The sequence below is a fragment of the Lemur catta genome, chromosome 4, assembly GCF_020740605.2.
Source record: "Lemur catta isolate mLemCat1 chromosome 4, mLemCat1.pri, whole genome shotgun sequence".
Classification (NCBI taxonomy): Eukaryota; Metazoa; Chordata; class Mammalia; order Primates; family Lemuridae; genus Lemur; species Lemur catta.
The window spans coordinates 72,162,778-72,178,161 of NC_059131.1; the positions used below are offsets into that span (position 1 = coordinate 72,162,778).

At 41.5% G+C, this 15,384-nt stretch overlaps 1 protein-coding gene across 1 annotated transcript in view; it reads left to right on the forward strand.

The window, feature by feature from the left end:
- VWA3B (von Willebrand factor A domain containing 3B) overlaps nucleotides 1-15,384 on the forward strand; it is a 204,299-nt gene that overhangs the window by 76,392 nt on the left and 112,523 nt on the right. Inside the window, 1 exon segment of the mRNA XM_045550176.1 lies at nucleotides 6,052-6,239. Within this exon segment, the coding sequence (XP_045406132.1) occupies nucleotides 6,052-6,239 (188 nt within the window).

Sequence of the window (15,384 nt, forward strand, 5' to 3'; positions counted from 1 at the left end):
CAAGGGAAACAGATGCAGCTTTCTGTCTTGCTTTGATTGCAGCATTCCTGTTCTGTTTCAGAGTTTTCATCCTCCCTACTTACCACATGGATTTCAGGTCTCTCAGTCTAACTTTCCCAAACTGTCAATCCTTTTCTCACTTCTTAATCCCAATTGTTCCATATTGCACAAAATATCTTGATCTGGTCTGTGTTTATCTTGCGATGCCACAGCTATTTTTTTTTAAATTTCAGCTTATTATGGGGGTACAAAAGTTCAGGTTATATATATTGCCCATGTCCCGCCCATCCCCCCGAGTCAGAGCTTCAAGCATGTCCATTCCCCAAACAGTCCACATTGCACTCATCATGTAGTTATATCCCCATCCCCTCCCCTCACCCCCATCCCCCTGAGTCAGAACATTCAAGCGTGACCATTTCCCAGATGGTGCGCAATGCACTCATCATGTAGGTATACACCCATCCCCTCCCCCCTCCCCCCACCTCAGTCCGATACCCAATTGGTGTTATTCCCAAATGTGCACTTAGGTGATGATCAGGGAAACCAATTTGCTGGTGAGTATATGTGGTGCTTGTTTTTCCATTCTTGGGATACTTAATAGAATGGGTTCCAACTCTCTCCAGGAGAACAAAAGGGATTCTATATCACCGTTATTTCTTATAGCTGAGTAATATTCCATGGTATACATATACCACAATTTACTAATCCACTCATGAATTGATGGGCATTTGGGTTGTTTCCACATCTTTGCAATTGTGAATTGTGCTGCTATAAGCATTCGAGTACGGGTGTTTTTTTTATAGAATGACTTTCGTTCCTTTGGGTAGATGCCCAATGATGGGATTGCTGGATCGAATGGTAGGTCTACTTGAATCTGTTTAAGGTATCTCCATAATGCTTTCCACAGGGGTTGCACTAGTTTGCAGTCCCACCAGCAGTGTATGAGTGTTCCTGTCTCTCCGCATCCACACCCACATGTGTTGTTTTGGGACTTTTTGATAAAGGCCATTCTCACTGGAGTTAAGTGATATTTTATTGTGGTTTTGATTTGCATTTCCCTAATGATTAGGGATGTTGAGCATTTTTCCATATGTTTGTTAGCCAGTCTTATATCTTCTATTTTTAAAGAATTATTTGCCTAAGGTACAATTTGATGACTGATCCTCAACTTATTAATTTATTTTCAATGGGCATTTAGATGTAGAGATATTAAAACATGGCTTTTGTAATTCGTCTCTTGCAGTCTGTGTTCCCTTTAGCGGTTTCTTCTCAGTCTTCATGCAGGTTTGTCACTAAATTGACTACTACTCCTCATATCTTAGTAGCCAGCTGCAGGTGTTGTAGTTTAAAAATTCTTCCTGCAGCTGCCGTATTCACAGCCTACATCTAAAGTAATTCTTTTTAAACTTCCTTCTTTCAGAATTACAAGGCAGAAGGGAATGTGAGAGAAAAGTAGAACCATGTCTTTGGGAGGGCGTTAGCTCCTCTTCCATGTTCTTTCTATTATTGGTGCTTGTGCTCTTTATATTTATGTCTGCTTCTTTTTTGCCTCTTTGTTTTTTATTTCCTTCCTCTCCCTCCCACCTCCACCCCTGGAGGATTATAGGAATTAGGAGCACTTGGGGTTGGAGTCATTTATAAATCCACTGATTTATAAACAAGTTGGGTAAGCCATGGAGTTCGTTTTACAACAGAGATTTTACTTTGATTATACAAGTATTAAAAGAAAGAAGTAAAAATCATTTTATAATGTTCCAGGGGAGAAAGAGCCTAAAATTCATCAGGACTCTTTCCCCTTCTCCCATGAACTTAATATTATAATTACACACTCTAATAGACCTCCCCAAGGTTATATGTTAGTCTGCTCAAGAACAGACTCTAAAACTGCCCATTTGGACTCATATATTAGATATGTATGTGACATCACTGCATCTCTTTGGACCTCAGCCCTCATGTGTTTAGCCCCTAGGGCACGCCAAAGAACATTTACTGGGTCTCTGCAGTGAGTCAGTTTTGTAGAGTAGTGGGGGGTTACCATCCTCTGCCTCCTTTGTCCCTCCTCCCTCTCTCTTGGCTCCCCTGCGGTGCCTGGCAAGTGTGCTCAGTGCATGGTGCTTTAGCAAGTATAATTATCAGAAAATATTGGTTAGCAAGTACAGCAAAAGTTATAACTGCCCAGAGATGGGCTGCTCTCTGGTGCTGCACTATCACTACTTGCCTCCCGCGTCTTGGGGTGGGACAGGCTTCATCTCACCTTCAGAGAACCTGCAGCCCTTGCAGCTGTTGTCTGCTGAGCCAGCTCACTGGGCAGAAACCTCACCCATCTCACCAGCAGGCGGGACCCAGACTGCATTCCTTTTCCTGACAGTTGCTGCCTTTCTCCCTCCCATCCCAGCTGTCCTCAATTCTATTTTCCTTTCTTTCTTTACCTCCCTCCCTCCCTCCCTCCCTCCCTCCCTTCCTTCCTTCCTTCCTTCCTTCCTTCCTTCCTTCCTTCCTTCCTTCCTTCCTTCCTTCCTTCCTTCCGCTTTCCTTTTCAACCAGTTCACAGCGTTCTTTTCCTGTACCACTTTCCATGTGGTGGCCAAGGGTTTGTTCAGTGTCTCATGTCCCCTGTGATAACAGAGATATTGGATGGTGTGTACCAAGCTGTGGTCTATCAAATACAAGCCCTCCAAAATGTTCTGTGCGGGAAGACTCTGGGGTTAAATATTAATAGCTTTGGATTCCCATATAGCTTTGGGAAGTGGTGAGCCCCTTTTCCATAAGAAAGTCTTAGAGAAGTCCTAAGAACTTTGGACTTCTCTAAAAATTGAGAAACCCTTGAAACTTTCTTTGTTCAAGCTCCCCAAACTTTTCCCTAAGGAACCCTCTTTCTGAGTAGCAGCCCCTGGGTTTTTGTGGAACCCACTGTTGGAAACATCACACTTGATACTCTCTGAGGCTGGTTGCAGACCTAGACCTCTAGTTCATTCATTCACTGACAGTTCCCTGGAAAGGCACGTGGACCTATCATGGCCAAAATGAGGTGCCAGAAAAGCGACTTTCAGTGGAGGAGGATGGGGGATGGCACTAATGGTGGTGACAAATCTTTGATGGCTGCAAACCCCTGGGGAACTAAGCCTTGAAGGCAGGTGGATGAGGGACAGGGAAGGGAGTGGGCATTGACAAACTATTCTCAATTGACCTTTTTGCCTGTGGCCCTGGCTATAGCAGTGATGGCTTTCAAAAGCATTATCTAGCAGATCTGACTCATTGAAAAATGTATTTTGAGATTAATAAGCAGGATGGAGAGGACCAGGCAAGTTAATTCTGTGGCACAGACGTGCTCTGCCATTGCTTTCCTCTCCCATAACTAAAAGAAAATCTTTAGCAATCTGTCCAGTGGAATAGGAAAGCCATGTAATCAGGATTAGCTTTGAGCTCACACCTGTATAATGAATGAAGGCTCTGTAGGTGAGAATTCATGTAACACTTTTAATTAAGATAGCTGCAGGGAAATGGAAAGGACCCCTTAGTAAGTGAGGCTAATGAGTGGATGACACCCTTCTTCTTCCCTCCTGGGGAAAATGAGGCTCAGCTACTAATTGGTGTAATTAGCACTGAAAGTTAAAAGATACCCCCTTTTCTCTTTCTTCAGCTTTTGAACACCTGGGTTCTTTGTTTTTGATTGATTGGAGCCTCCTTTTTCTTTTATGAAGGTTCAAGTTGCTTTTGGGTCTTGCCTGAACCTCCTTTTCAGATGGAAATTGGGAGCCTAAGTCCTGCTCTCAAGGGCTGCACCACCTGGTCCTGGCTGAAGCTAGGAGTCAAGAATTATCTCTGGCTCTTTCAAAACCCTTGCTAGGATTGGTTCGAATGTGTTTTTAGGAAGTTCTCTCATCTTTTTAAAAGAAGGCAACCCAAAACAGAGCAGAAGGATAAGGAGTGTATCGCTATGGAAATAATTGAATGAAAATTTTATTTCCTGCTATACTTACTGAGGGAGAAAAGCAAATATCCTCCCAAGTAGAAATAAAGATGAAACAAAGACTTAGAAAGTAATTAAAAATAATTGAGGAAAAATAGTCACCCAGAGGGATTCTCCAAGAAGCTGATCTCCCTGACACAAATGGCTCCATCCTCTTCTTGCTGCTGCTTTGTGATTCAGGGAGAGTATGCAGGAAAACCACCTCAGGGGCTAGAAGCCCTCAGCTCCCTGAGCAGCATGAGAAGATACTTTGTGATCGCTGTGGAAAGGTGCTCCAAGGGGCTTTACATGCCAGGTTGGTTTAAAGTTCAAAAGCTGAAACAAGCTTCTCTGAGAAGTTCCAACTCTATTAGATTTGAGAGTGAATTCTTTCAGAGTTGCTCTATTAAAATTTGGGGACATGGATCACATGAAGCATTAATCGGCAGATCCTTTACATATTATTGAGAAGCAATTGGCTCCAGAGTTTTTTATTTCTTCAAATCTTAACCTAATTATATCTCCTTAAATATGGTTATTGGTAAGTCTGGATAATATTTTTGTTTCCCTAATTTTGAGTGGTGCTTTTTAACTAATAGTATAATTTCACTTGCATCTGTGTCTGGTGGAAGCGTTAACTAATGGGGTTACCAAGTCATGATTGAGAAGGCTCTCTCCACCTTAAGCCAGCTGCAAACCTTGGCTGCACGATACAATCACCTGGGGAGCTTTGAAAAATTCCAGTGTCCAGGCCACAATCCCAGGCCTGTTAAAACAGAATCAAGTGAATGGGACCCAGGCATTGGTATTTTTTAAAGCTCCTCAGGGGATTCCAGTGTGAAGGGTTGACAGCCACTGACCTAAGTGGAAATAAATACACTCTGCAGGGCTGGTGGACCTCATATGTGATAATGTGCATTGTTAAAAAATCCTCTCTCTGCCTAGCACCCTCTCCTGGTCCTCCTAGGGCTCCAATGGTCCCAAATGGGGCTAAAAGCTCAGGGTGTTTTCTGCCTTCCTCCCAGTGGTGTTTAGCGAACAGATGAATGTTTAGTGACCCACTCCCTAAAATTAAAAAAAGCCCTGGTTTGTAGCATATGCTGATTTCCTGACTCTGTAAACTCCCACCCTGGTCAATTTTACATACCGAGTTGCTATCACCGAGGTTGGAGTTGGGAGATATGTGCACAGCCAGTTCCGGAGACCAGCACCTCCTTCCCAGCTCCAGATTTTCTCACGTTTCCTCTGTGTCCACCCCCAAGTAGCTCATTCTCCCTTGGGGGGTGGTCTGGGTTTTGAGCCAACCTAGAAAATACTCCTCTGCTTTTATGATACACTGGCTTATCCTGCTCAGGTAAGATCATACCTCCTCCTGGTTAAAGAGTATAGGTGACCTCTGGAAAGCACCAGGGAAACATGCCTAAGACTGGGCATATTTGAGCAATTGGAGTTCTGGGTTATACTTTAACCTGTGAACCTGACTAAGGTGAGTTGTCCTAGATACAGCTTTGGGTGCCTGAGCTGACGTATGAGGTTTCTGAGCCTGCAGAGCTGAGGGCCAGGCTATGAATCAGGATAAACTCACTAAGGTGACACAGGGGCTTCATGGGAGCCTGCCAGCCTTACAGGCTGTGTGCCCCTATGTCTCTTTCCCCCTCATTACAAAGCACTTTCACTTGGCTTTCTCACTGAATTGCTGTACATAGGAAGACCGAGCAGATACTATCTTCCATGTGCCTAAGCTCAGAGAGGTCAATGGAGTGATTCACCCAAGTTTGAGCAACTCGCCCAAGCTAGTAGGTGAGGGAGCCAAGACTTGAACCCAGAGCTCTGACTCCAGCTTTACACATATAGCTCCCAACAGCTGGTCTGTCAACCAGCTGCACCCAGGTGTGGGGCTAGTCAGCTTAGAGGAGGAAGTGAGATAAAAAGTAACAGATTTCTTGCTTTCCAGTCTTGCTTTGGGAAGCATGTTTTCTGAAACGAACCATGGGTTTTGTGATCTAACAAAAAACATATTCCAACTTGGTAAATATGAAGTTGGATAAATATGAATGGTTCATGCAATAAGAATGGCTGATGAGTTGTGATTCCAAAAACAGAGTCCTCTGTCAAGATCACATCAAATGCAGAAGACACCTGGGACTCTAAGAAGTGGCTGCAGAAATATGGCTTGAAGGCCCAGAAGCTGTCATTTTATGATGTCCTTGCAGACTGCTCCTTCCGCCACGCCGATGGAGTCGTTGATATAAAAGCCAAATCAGAGAATGAGTCCGTGCAAACCAGTGCGGTAGGTGAAGTGAACTCCTGGAAAGGGCTGTGGCCTCTGCTTGAGCTCTGGTGGGTGAGGCCTCCCTCAGATCAGAAGCCAAGGGCAGGACCACGGTGGAGAAGCAGAAGGGAGGGAAACCAGCTTGAATTTCCGGGAAGAAAGGGGTCCCTTCTTCTTCCCATCTTTCCCCTCTCCAAAGGGCACCTGTGGGAGTAGAGATCAAGGCTGGGAGCGATTTCTAGATGTAAGTGAATTATACTTGAGCCAGGGGCTGGGCTTTTAGAAATCAGGCATTATGAGTTTTAGAATTATTCAACATTATGCAAACAGAGAAGCCTTTGTTCCCCTGTATTGAATGGAAGATATGCCCAAGCAGGCATTTCTGTGGTCCTCTTGTATTTTCACAGCCTTAAAGATGCATTAGTCCAGTGACTACCAGTCAGTATATAGTGAATTCTCAGTAATTATAAAATCAGATTCTTTATAGGGTTCTGGCACCAGGTGGTTGTCTATTGAAAACTTTGAAAGCTGTATTTCCATTGTGCCAAATGGGTTTCATGGGAATACAGCTTCTCACAGTGCCTGACTCTGGCCACTGATGGAAGGACAGTGCTCACTAGCAGTGGCTCCTAACCTCCAACCTCCAAACTCCTGCATAAGAGTGAGGAGGTCTGAGGTGTGGCACAAGAGTTTGCATCCATAACAATCCCCAGATGACGCTGAAGCTGCTGGTCTGGGGGCCACACTTTGAGAACTAGTGAGATACAGAACAGGAACCAGAGGCTTGGTGTCAAAAGTTTAGAAGTATAGAAAGACTAGGAAGTGTCACAATATGAAACAGAAAATTTGAATAAAATGAATATTGCAGATTTGTAAAAACAAAGGAAAGCTCTTTTAGGAGGTGGTAAGTCTCAGGTGCACTATGAAGTGAGAGCTAAAATGCAAGCCTCAGGCAGACAGGCCGGTAACCGAGGCCCAGTGGAGACACCTGTGAGAGGAGGAATTCAAGGCCCTCCTCAAATACAAGGTCTCCTTATGTGTTCTTGAAGGCTCTGAGTCAATGACAAGATCATTATTGAGACATTTGTAGCTTCAGCAGTGGTGGGACTCCAGACCCTTTGACATTGGTCATTAGGCTGGTGACCAGTGAGCTCCACATGCCCTCCCCAGGAAGGGCGCTCTCCTTCGGGGCTGCGTTAGCCATGTTGTGTTGTTGCCCTCTTATTGCTGTATGTTTACGCTGAACTGCAAGGAGGAAAATATAAAAATTGAATTAGAACAATGCAGAATTGACGCAAGACTTGTTTCCGGGCTTATCCTAGGAGGCAGAGTAATTGCTACACTGCAGGGAAAATCTCATTTGTGGGTTTCCTCCCCCAGCACACTTCTCTGGTTGTGTAGATATTATTCGGTAATGTTCAGGAAATCATGCATAACTAAATTTTCATTTAAAAAAACATTAGACTCTGGATATTTAAAAATATGAATCCCTGTCGATTTGAACATAGTTTACCATGAGCTCATGACAATGTAATATGCTCAGGCTAGCTCTAATACTGATTTCTCCTTACTCTTTCTTGGAAATTTTATTAATAAATGAAATTTTACCGAGCCAGTTTGAAAAATTTGGCTTATAAAATGGGAATTTTACTTCAGATTTCTTGTGCTGACCAACAATAAAATGGTAAAGGTTGAGAATTATATAGTATAGCTATCTTCTTTCACAAATATTGATGAAAAAGGGACAATTTTATTTTCAGTATTTGGGACTACACATCTGAAACTGGATTTACACCTAAAATTGTTATATGTATAAAGTAGGGAGAAACTGAGGCTATAAAATAAGTAGATTATTTAGGGTTCTCTCAGACTCCCACTGGGCAGGACCCCTAAACATTTGACTATAAAAACCAGTTTATAGGTACAGATCCAGGAAACTCATTTACACTGGGAAATAAATGACAAAAAAGGCCTTGCTATATAGTGGTTCAAAGATAAATGAACAGGTGGGAGGAGACAAAAATGTATTTCTAATTAGGGAATTTCAGTCAAAGTCCAGTAACTTGATATTTGGGGTACCTCTGAAGTCACATTGCATGCATGGTTGCTTGCTGCTTGTGCATAAAACCAGCCCTGATGTCCAAAAACCCATTCTTGTCTCATCATTTATTCCTCTAACAAATACTTGTTGAGCTTCTACTATGTACCAGGCAATGTGGTGTGGGAGACGTTACACTGGATCTGGAGTGAGAAGACCTGGGTATATATGCTACTTCTACCAGTTACTAATTATGAGACATTGGACAAATAATGTCAACTCTTTGAGCCTCACTTTCCAGATCTGTAAAATGGGTGGTGTAAAGTGCAGATTTAAAAATGCATGTCTGAGTATGGTGCCTGCCACGTAGGGTATGCCCAATAGATGTTACCTTCCTTCTGTTCTGTGTTACAAACATTGTGAGTCAGAAACAGCATTTATAGAATGTCTTTATGCTTTATGTACAAGTTGAACATTTGTGCTCTCATTTTACACAGAAGCAAACAGAGTCACAGGACCCTGGAGAGATTAGGTAACTCACTTGTGATTGATCTCATGGCAGGTGGAGATAGGGTTTGAATTCGGGTTCACCAGGCTCTCATTGCGTTCCTCCCATTGTGACACACTGCCACCTGACCCAAAGCCTGCCTTTATGTAGCGTGTGGTCTGATGTTTTTCCATTTGGCTGTATGTAAGGTACCCTCGGGAGATGTGTTTTGGTGTGTGTGATGAGACTGAGAATAGGGAGAACTGTTTTGGTGACAACCCTAGGAATGTAGTGAGAATGAGGGAGAAGACACCTTTCTCCTGTCCTTGCCCTGTGGTAGAGGTGTGCTTCCTTTCTCTGCCTGCCTTGGGAGCATAGGACTGATCTCATCATGCCCTCTGACCCCATTCTCATCAGTCATCACTGGACTCCTGAATTCTCATCCCTGTGTGGCTCTGAGCATCCCTTCTCTGACCCTCTTCCCATCCTCCCTGACTCCTAAAATCCCTCCACTCTGCCCTCTGGAACTCGAAGCCATCAGCAAACCTCTGATGGCTTCCAGTCCCCTAACGTCTTCCCTTTGCCTGCCTGTCTGGATTCCCTGCTTCACCGCAGCCCTCTGGAGTGGGGGGGCTGGTTCTCCCCCTTTCCCCTTGGACCTGTAGGCCCAGAGTTGGGCAGTGGCCTCCTCTCTATTCCCAGGCCAGCAGACTGATCTCACTACACCTACTCATGGCTGTCACCTACCCAGCCCAGGATCTCCTCCGTCAGTCCTTGAAGATGACAGCTCTGCTCTTACAATCACTGGCTCCAACATGTTCTAATTCTTAGATATTTCAATCCCATGCAGATGACCCTTCCAATCTCTTGACCTTTCGTTTCTTTGATCTCCTTTTTCCTCCCCCACATCTCCGTCTCTCCTGCCTGAGGCATACCCTGACCTTGTCGTTACAAATAACCATGTAATCATAAGCCATATCCTCAGTTCCCAATGTCCCCCTCTCCGACCACTTGCTTGTAGGTCATTTCCTCTGCTGCCCTAACTCCACCAATCCATCCACCCCACTGGGATATGCACGTTACTGTTTCTACCACCTTTGCTCTGTCCTCTCCATCCATTTCTCCCTCCCATGCATCCTCAACCAATTTATACTATTGCACTCAGCTGGCAAAACTCCTGGTTTGCTGGATTTAACCCTGGTTAAATCCAACTTTCTGCCTTTTCTGGCTTATACCTGTGCAGTTGACTGCACTGGTGGAAACTGAAGGAAGCACACAGCCCTGAGGCCTGGTTTCACTTTATTTTTTATATTTTTTTATTTCAGAATATTACGGGGGTACATTTAGGTTATATATATTGCCTTTGCACTGCCTGAGTCAGAGTTAAGCATACCCATCCCCCAGACTGTGCACACCACACTCATTAGGTGTGAATTTACCCATCCCGTCCTCACCCTCCCACTTGCCCATCACCCAATGAAAGTTACTACTACATGTGAACATAAGTGTTAATCTGTTAATACCAATTTGATGGTGAGTACATGTGGTGCTTGTTTTTCCATTTTTGTGATACTTCACTTAATAGAATGGGCTCCAGCTCTATCCAGGATAATACAAGAGGTGCTATATCACCATTGTTTTTTGTGGCTGAGTAGAACTCCATAGTATACATATACCACACTTTATTGATCCATTCATGTATTGATGGGCACTTGGGTTGTTTCTACATCTTTGCAATTGTGAATTGTGCTGCTATAAAAAACACTGGAGTGCAGATGTCATTATTATATGATGTCTTTTTTCCTTTGGGTAGATGCCCAGTAGTGGGATTGCTTGATCAAATGGTAGGTGGTTCTACTTTTAGTTCTTTGAAGTATCTCCATATTAGTTTCCACAGAGGTTGTACTAGTTTGCATTCCCACCAGCAGCATATGAGTGTTCCTATATCTCCACATCCATGCCAACATTTGTTGTTTTGGGACTTTTTGATAAAAGTGATTCTCACTAGAGTTAAATGTTATCTCATTGTGGTTTTGATTTTCATTTCCCTGATGATTAGAGATGTTGAGCATTTTTTCATATGTTTCTTGGCCATTAGTCTATCTTCTTTTGAAAAGTTTCTGTTCATGTCCTTTGCCCACTTTTTAATGGGGTTGTTTGATTTCTTTTTTGCTGATTTTCCTGAGTTCTGTATAGCTTCCAGTTATCAGCCTTTTATCAGATGTATAGCTTGTAAATGTTTTCTCCCATCTGTAAATTGTCTGTTTGCCCTAATGATAGTTTCATTGGCTGTACAGAAGCTTTTTAATTTGATCAAGTCCCATTTATTTATTTTTGTTGTTGCTGTGATTGCTTTTGGGGTCTTCTTCATAAATTCTTTGCCTAGGCCAATGTCTGTTAGAGTTTTTCCAACATTTTCTTCTTGAATTCTTATGGTTTCATGCCTTGGGTTTAAGCCTGTTATCCATCATAAGTTCATTTTTGTGAGAGGTGAGAGGTATGGATCCTGTTTCAGTCTTTCTACATGTGACTGTCCTATTTTTCCAGCACCATTTATTGAATTTCCTCAATATATGTTTTTGTCTGCTTTGTCAAAGATCAGATGGCTATATGAGGATGGTTTTATATCTGGGTCCTCAGTGCTGTTCCATTAATCTATGTCTCTGTTCTTATGCCAGTACCATGCTGTTTTGGTTACTATAACTTTGTAGTATAGCTTGAAGTCTGATAAATTGATGCCTCCCAATTTGTTCTTTTTGGTTAAGGTTGCTTTGGCTATCTGGTTCCATACAAAGCATAGAATTATTTTTTCTATATCTGTGAAAAATGATGTTGGTATTTTAATAGGGATTGCATTGAATCTGTAGATCACTTTGGGTAGTATAGAGGTTTTTAACAATGTTGATTCTGCCGATCTATGAGTGTGGTATGGTTTTCCATCTGTTTGCTTCCTCTGCTGTTTCCTTCTTCAGTGTTTCATGGTTCTCCCTGTGGAGGTCCTTCACCTCATTAGTTAAATATATTCCTAGGTATTTTATTTTCTTTGTTGTTATTGTGAAAGGTATTGAGTCTTTGATTTGGTTCTTAGTTTGACTGTTGGCATAGATGAGTGTTACTGATTTGTGCACATTGATTTTGTAACCTGAGACTTCCCTAAATTTATCAATTCCAGTAGTCTCTTGGCAGAATCTTTGGGGTTGTCTAGATACAAGATTATATAATCAGCAAAGAGTGATAGTTTAACCTCTTCTGCCCCCATTTGGATGCCCTTGATTTCCTTCTTTTGTCTGATTGCTCTGGCTAGGACTTCCAGCACTATATTGAATAGAAGTGATGATAGAGGGCAACCTTGTCTGGTACCAGTTTTAAGTGAGAATGCTTTCAGTTTTTCTCCATTCAGTATGATATTGGCTGTGCATCTGTTATATATGGCTTTTATCATTTTGAGGTAAGTCCCATCTATGCCTATTTTGTTAAGTGTTCTTTTCATAAAAGGGTGCTGAATTTTGTCAAATGCTTTTTCTGCATGTGTTGAGAGGCTCATATGGTCTTTGTTTTTACTTCTGTTTATGTGGTGAATCACACAAACACATTGATTTGTGTATGTTGAACCATCCCTGCATCTCTTGGATGAAGGCCACTTGGTTGTGTTGGATTATTTTTTTGATGAGCAGCTGAATTCGGTTTGCTAGGATTTTATTGAGAATTTTTGCATCTATATTCATAAGGAATATTGGTCTGTAGTTTTCTGTTTTTGTTGAGTCTCTTCTTGGCTTTTGATTCAGGGTGATGTTGGCTTCATAAAACATGTTGGGGAGGATTCCTTCCATCTTGATGTTGCGGAATAATTTCTGCAGGATAGGCATCAGTTCTTCTTTGTAGGTCTGGTAGAATTCAGGTGTGAAAACATATGGTCAGGTACTTTTATTTTTTTATGGAACTTTTTTTTTAATTACTGCTTCAATTTTGGTACTTGACATTGGTCTGTTCAGGAATTCTATATCTTCCTGATTGAGCCTAGGGAGGCTGTGTGTTTCTATGAATTTGTCTATTTCTTCCATGTTTTCAAGTTTATATGCATAGAGATTTTTATAGTATTCAGAGATGATGTTTTGTATTTCTGTGGTATCAATTGTAATTTTTCCTTTTTCATTCCTAATTGAGCTTATTAGAGTCCTTTCTTTTCTGCTTCTGGTTAACCTAGCAAGAGGCATGTCAATTTTGTTTATCTTTTCAAAGAAGCAACTTACTGTTTTACTAATCTTTTGTATACTTTTTTATTATCACTTTCATTTAGTTCTGCTCTGATCTTGGTTATTTCTTTTCTTCTTGTGGGTTGGGGATTGGTTTGCTCTTTTTTTTCCAGTTCTTTGAGTCTATTCATTAGATTGTTGATTTGGGATCTTTCTGTCTTTTGGATGCAGGCATTTATGGCTATGAATTTTCCTCTCAGGACTGCTTTAGCTGAATCCCACAAATTTTGATGACTTGTGTTCCCTTTATCATTTAGTTCAAAGAATCTTTTGATTTCCATCTTAATTTCCTCCTTGACCTGACTATCATGCAGCAGTAGGTTGTTTAGTTTCTTTTATTTTGTGTAGAGATGAGTGTATCTGTTGGAGTTGATTTCTAATTTTATTCCACTGTGGTCTTGGAAAATGCATGATATAATTTCTATTTTTTTAAATTTTTTGAGACATTTTTTTGTGACCTAGGATATGGTCAATCTTAGAGAATGTCCCATGAGCTCATGAGAAGAATATATATTCAGTGGTTTTTGGATAGAATGTTCTGTAAATGTCTGTTAGGCCCATACATTGTAGAGTTCTATTTAAGTCCCTTGTTTTTTTGTTTATTTTCTGTTTGGAGGCTCTGTCTAGTTCTGTCAGTGGGGTGTTGAAGTCCCCATCTACCATAGTACTGCCATCTATCATTTTGTTTAGATCTAGTAGGATTTGCTTTATGAATCTGGGCACTCCTGTGTTAGGTGAGTAAATACTTAAGATTGTTATGTCTTCTTGCTGAATTATTCCCTTTACCATTGTATAATGACCGTCTTTGTCTTTCGTTACTTTTATTGATTTGAAGACTAAGTTATCTGATAAGAGTATTGCCACACCAGCTTTCTTTTGGTTTCCATTAACATGGAATGTTGTTTTCTGTCCCTTCACCTTGAGTCTTGATGCATTCTTTTGGGTTAGATGTGTTTCCTGAAGACAGTAGATATTTGGCTTTTGTATATTTATCCATTTGGCGAGACTATGTCTCTTCAGTGGGCAGTTCAAGCCATTCTTATTTATTGAAAGAATTGATAAGTGGAGTGGGTTTCTGTTGACCCTGATGGGTTGAACTTTGTTGCTTTGTTTTATCTCTTGAGCCATTGTGGTATCTGGCCTTCAACCTTTAGCTTTTGGGTAGTTTTACATTGGTAAGTGTTCATTGTGGTAATCCATGAATAATGAAGTTCTGAGTACTTCCTGCAGGGCAAGTCTTGTCTTGACAAATTCCCTCAGTGTTTGCTTGGCTGAAAAAGACTTTATTTCCCCCTCATATATGAAAATTAGTTTTGCAGAATACAAAATTCTAGGCTGGGCATTATTCTGTTTGAGAAGACTGGGAATGGTGTCCCAATCCCTTCTGGCTTGGAGGGTCTCAATTGAGAAGTCTGCAGTTAGTCTGATGGGTTTTCCTTCTATTACCTGCTGTTTTTGCCTTACAGCTTGTAAGAGCACCTCTTTTGTGTTTATTTTGGCCAGTCTGATGACTATGTGTCGTGGTGTCTTCCTCTTTGTGATGAATATCCCAGGAATTCTTTGAGCTTCTTGTACCTGGATATCTAGATTTCTAGGAAGACCAGGAAAATTTCTCTCAAGTATTCCCTCAAATAAATTATCCAACCCTTGTGTATTTTTTTCTTCACCCTCAGGGATGCTTATGATTCTTGTGTTAGACCACTTTACATAATCTGATATTTCTTGTAGGCTTTGCTCATCCCCCTTATTTCTCTCCTCTATCTCTGTGATTGACTTGTTTAATCGAAAGATGTTGTCTTCAAGCTCTACGATTCTTTTTTGTCTGATCTAACCTGTTCTTAAGGCTTTTTACTGTGTTTTGTAATTCCTTGAATGCATTTTTCATTTCTAGAAGTTCTGTTTGATTTTTCTTTAATATTTTAATTTCTTTAGTGAATTTTTCGTTCATTTCCTGCATTGTTTTTGTGGTTTCTTTGTGTTGGGTTTCTATTTTATCTTGCATTTCATTAAGCTTCCTTACAATCCATGTTCAAAATTCTTCATCTGTCATTTCAATATTCTGCTTTTGGCTGGTATCCATTGCTAGGGAGCTGGTGTTTCCTTTTGAGGGTGATCTTTTGCTCTGATTATTCATACTTCCAGAGTTCTTTCAGTGGTTCCTTCCCATCTGGAGCAGCTGTTGCTTATTACTTTTGGATTTTCTTTTGTTTAGATTAATGACATGCCCAGTTTAATCTCTGAGTCAAGAGGTGGTGCTTGTGGGTGAGAATCAACCACACCCTCTATGATTGAGTCAGTAAATGCTGTAACGGGTATGCAAATTGACCTCCCTGTCAGCAGGTGGTGTTTGCTGGAGGGAACACACTGCACTGTTTGGATCCTGAG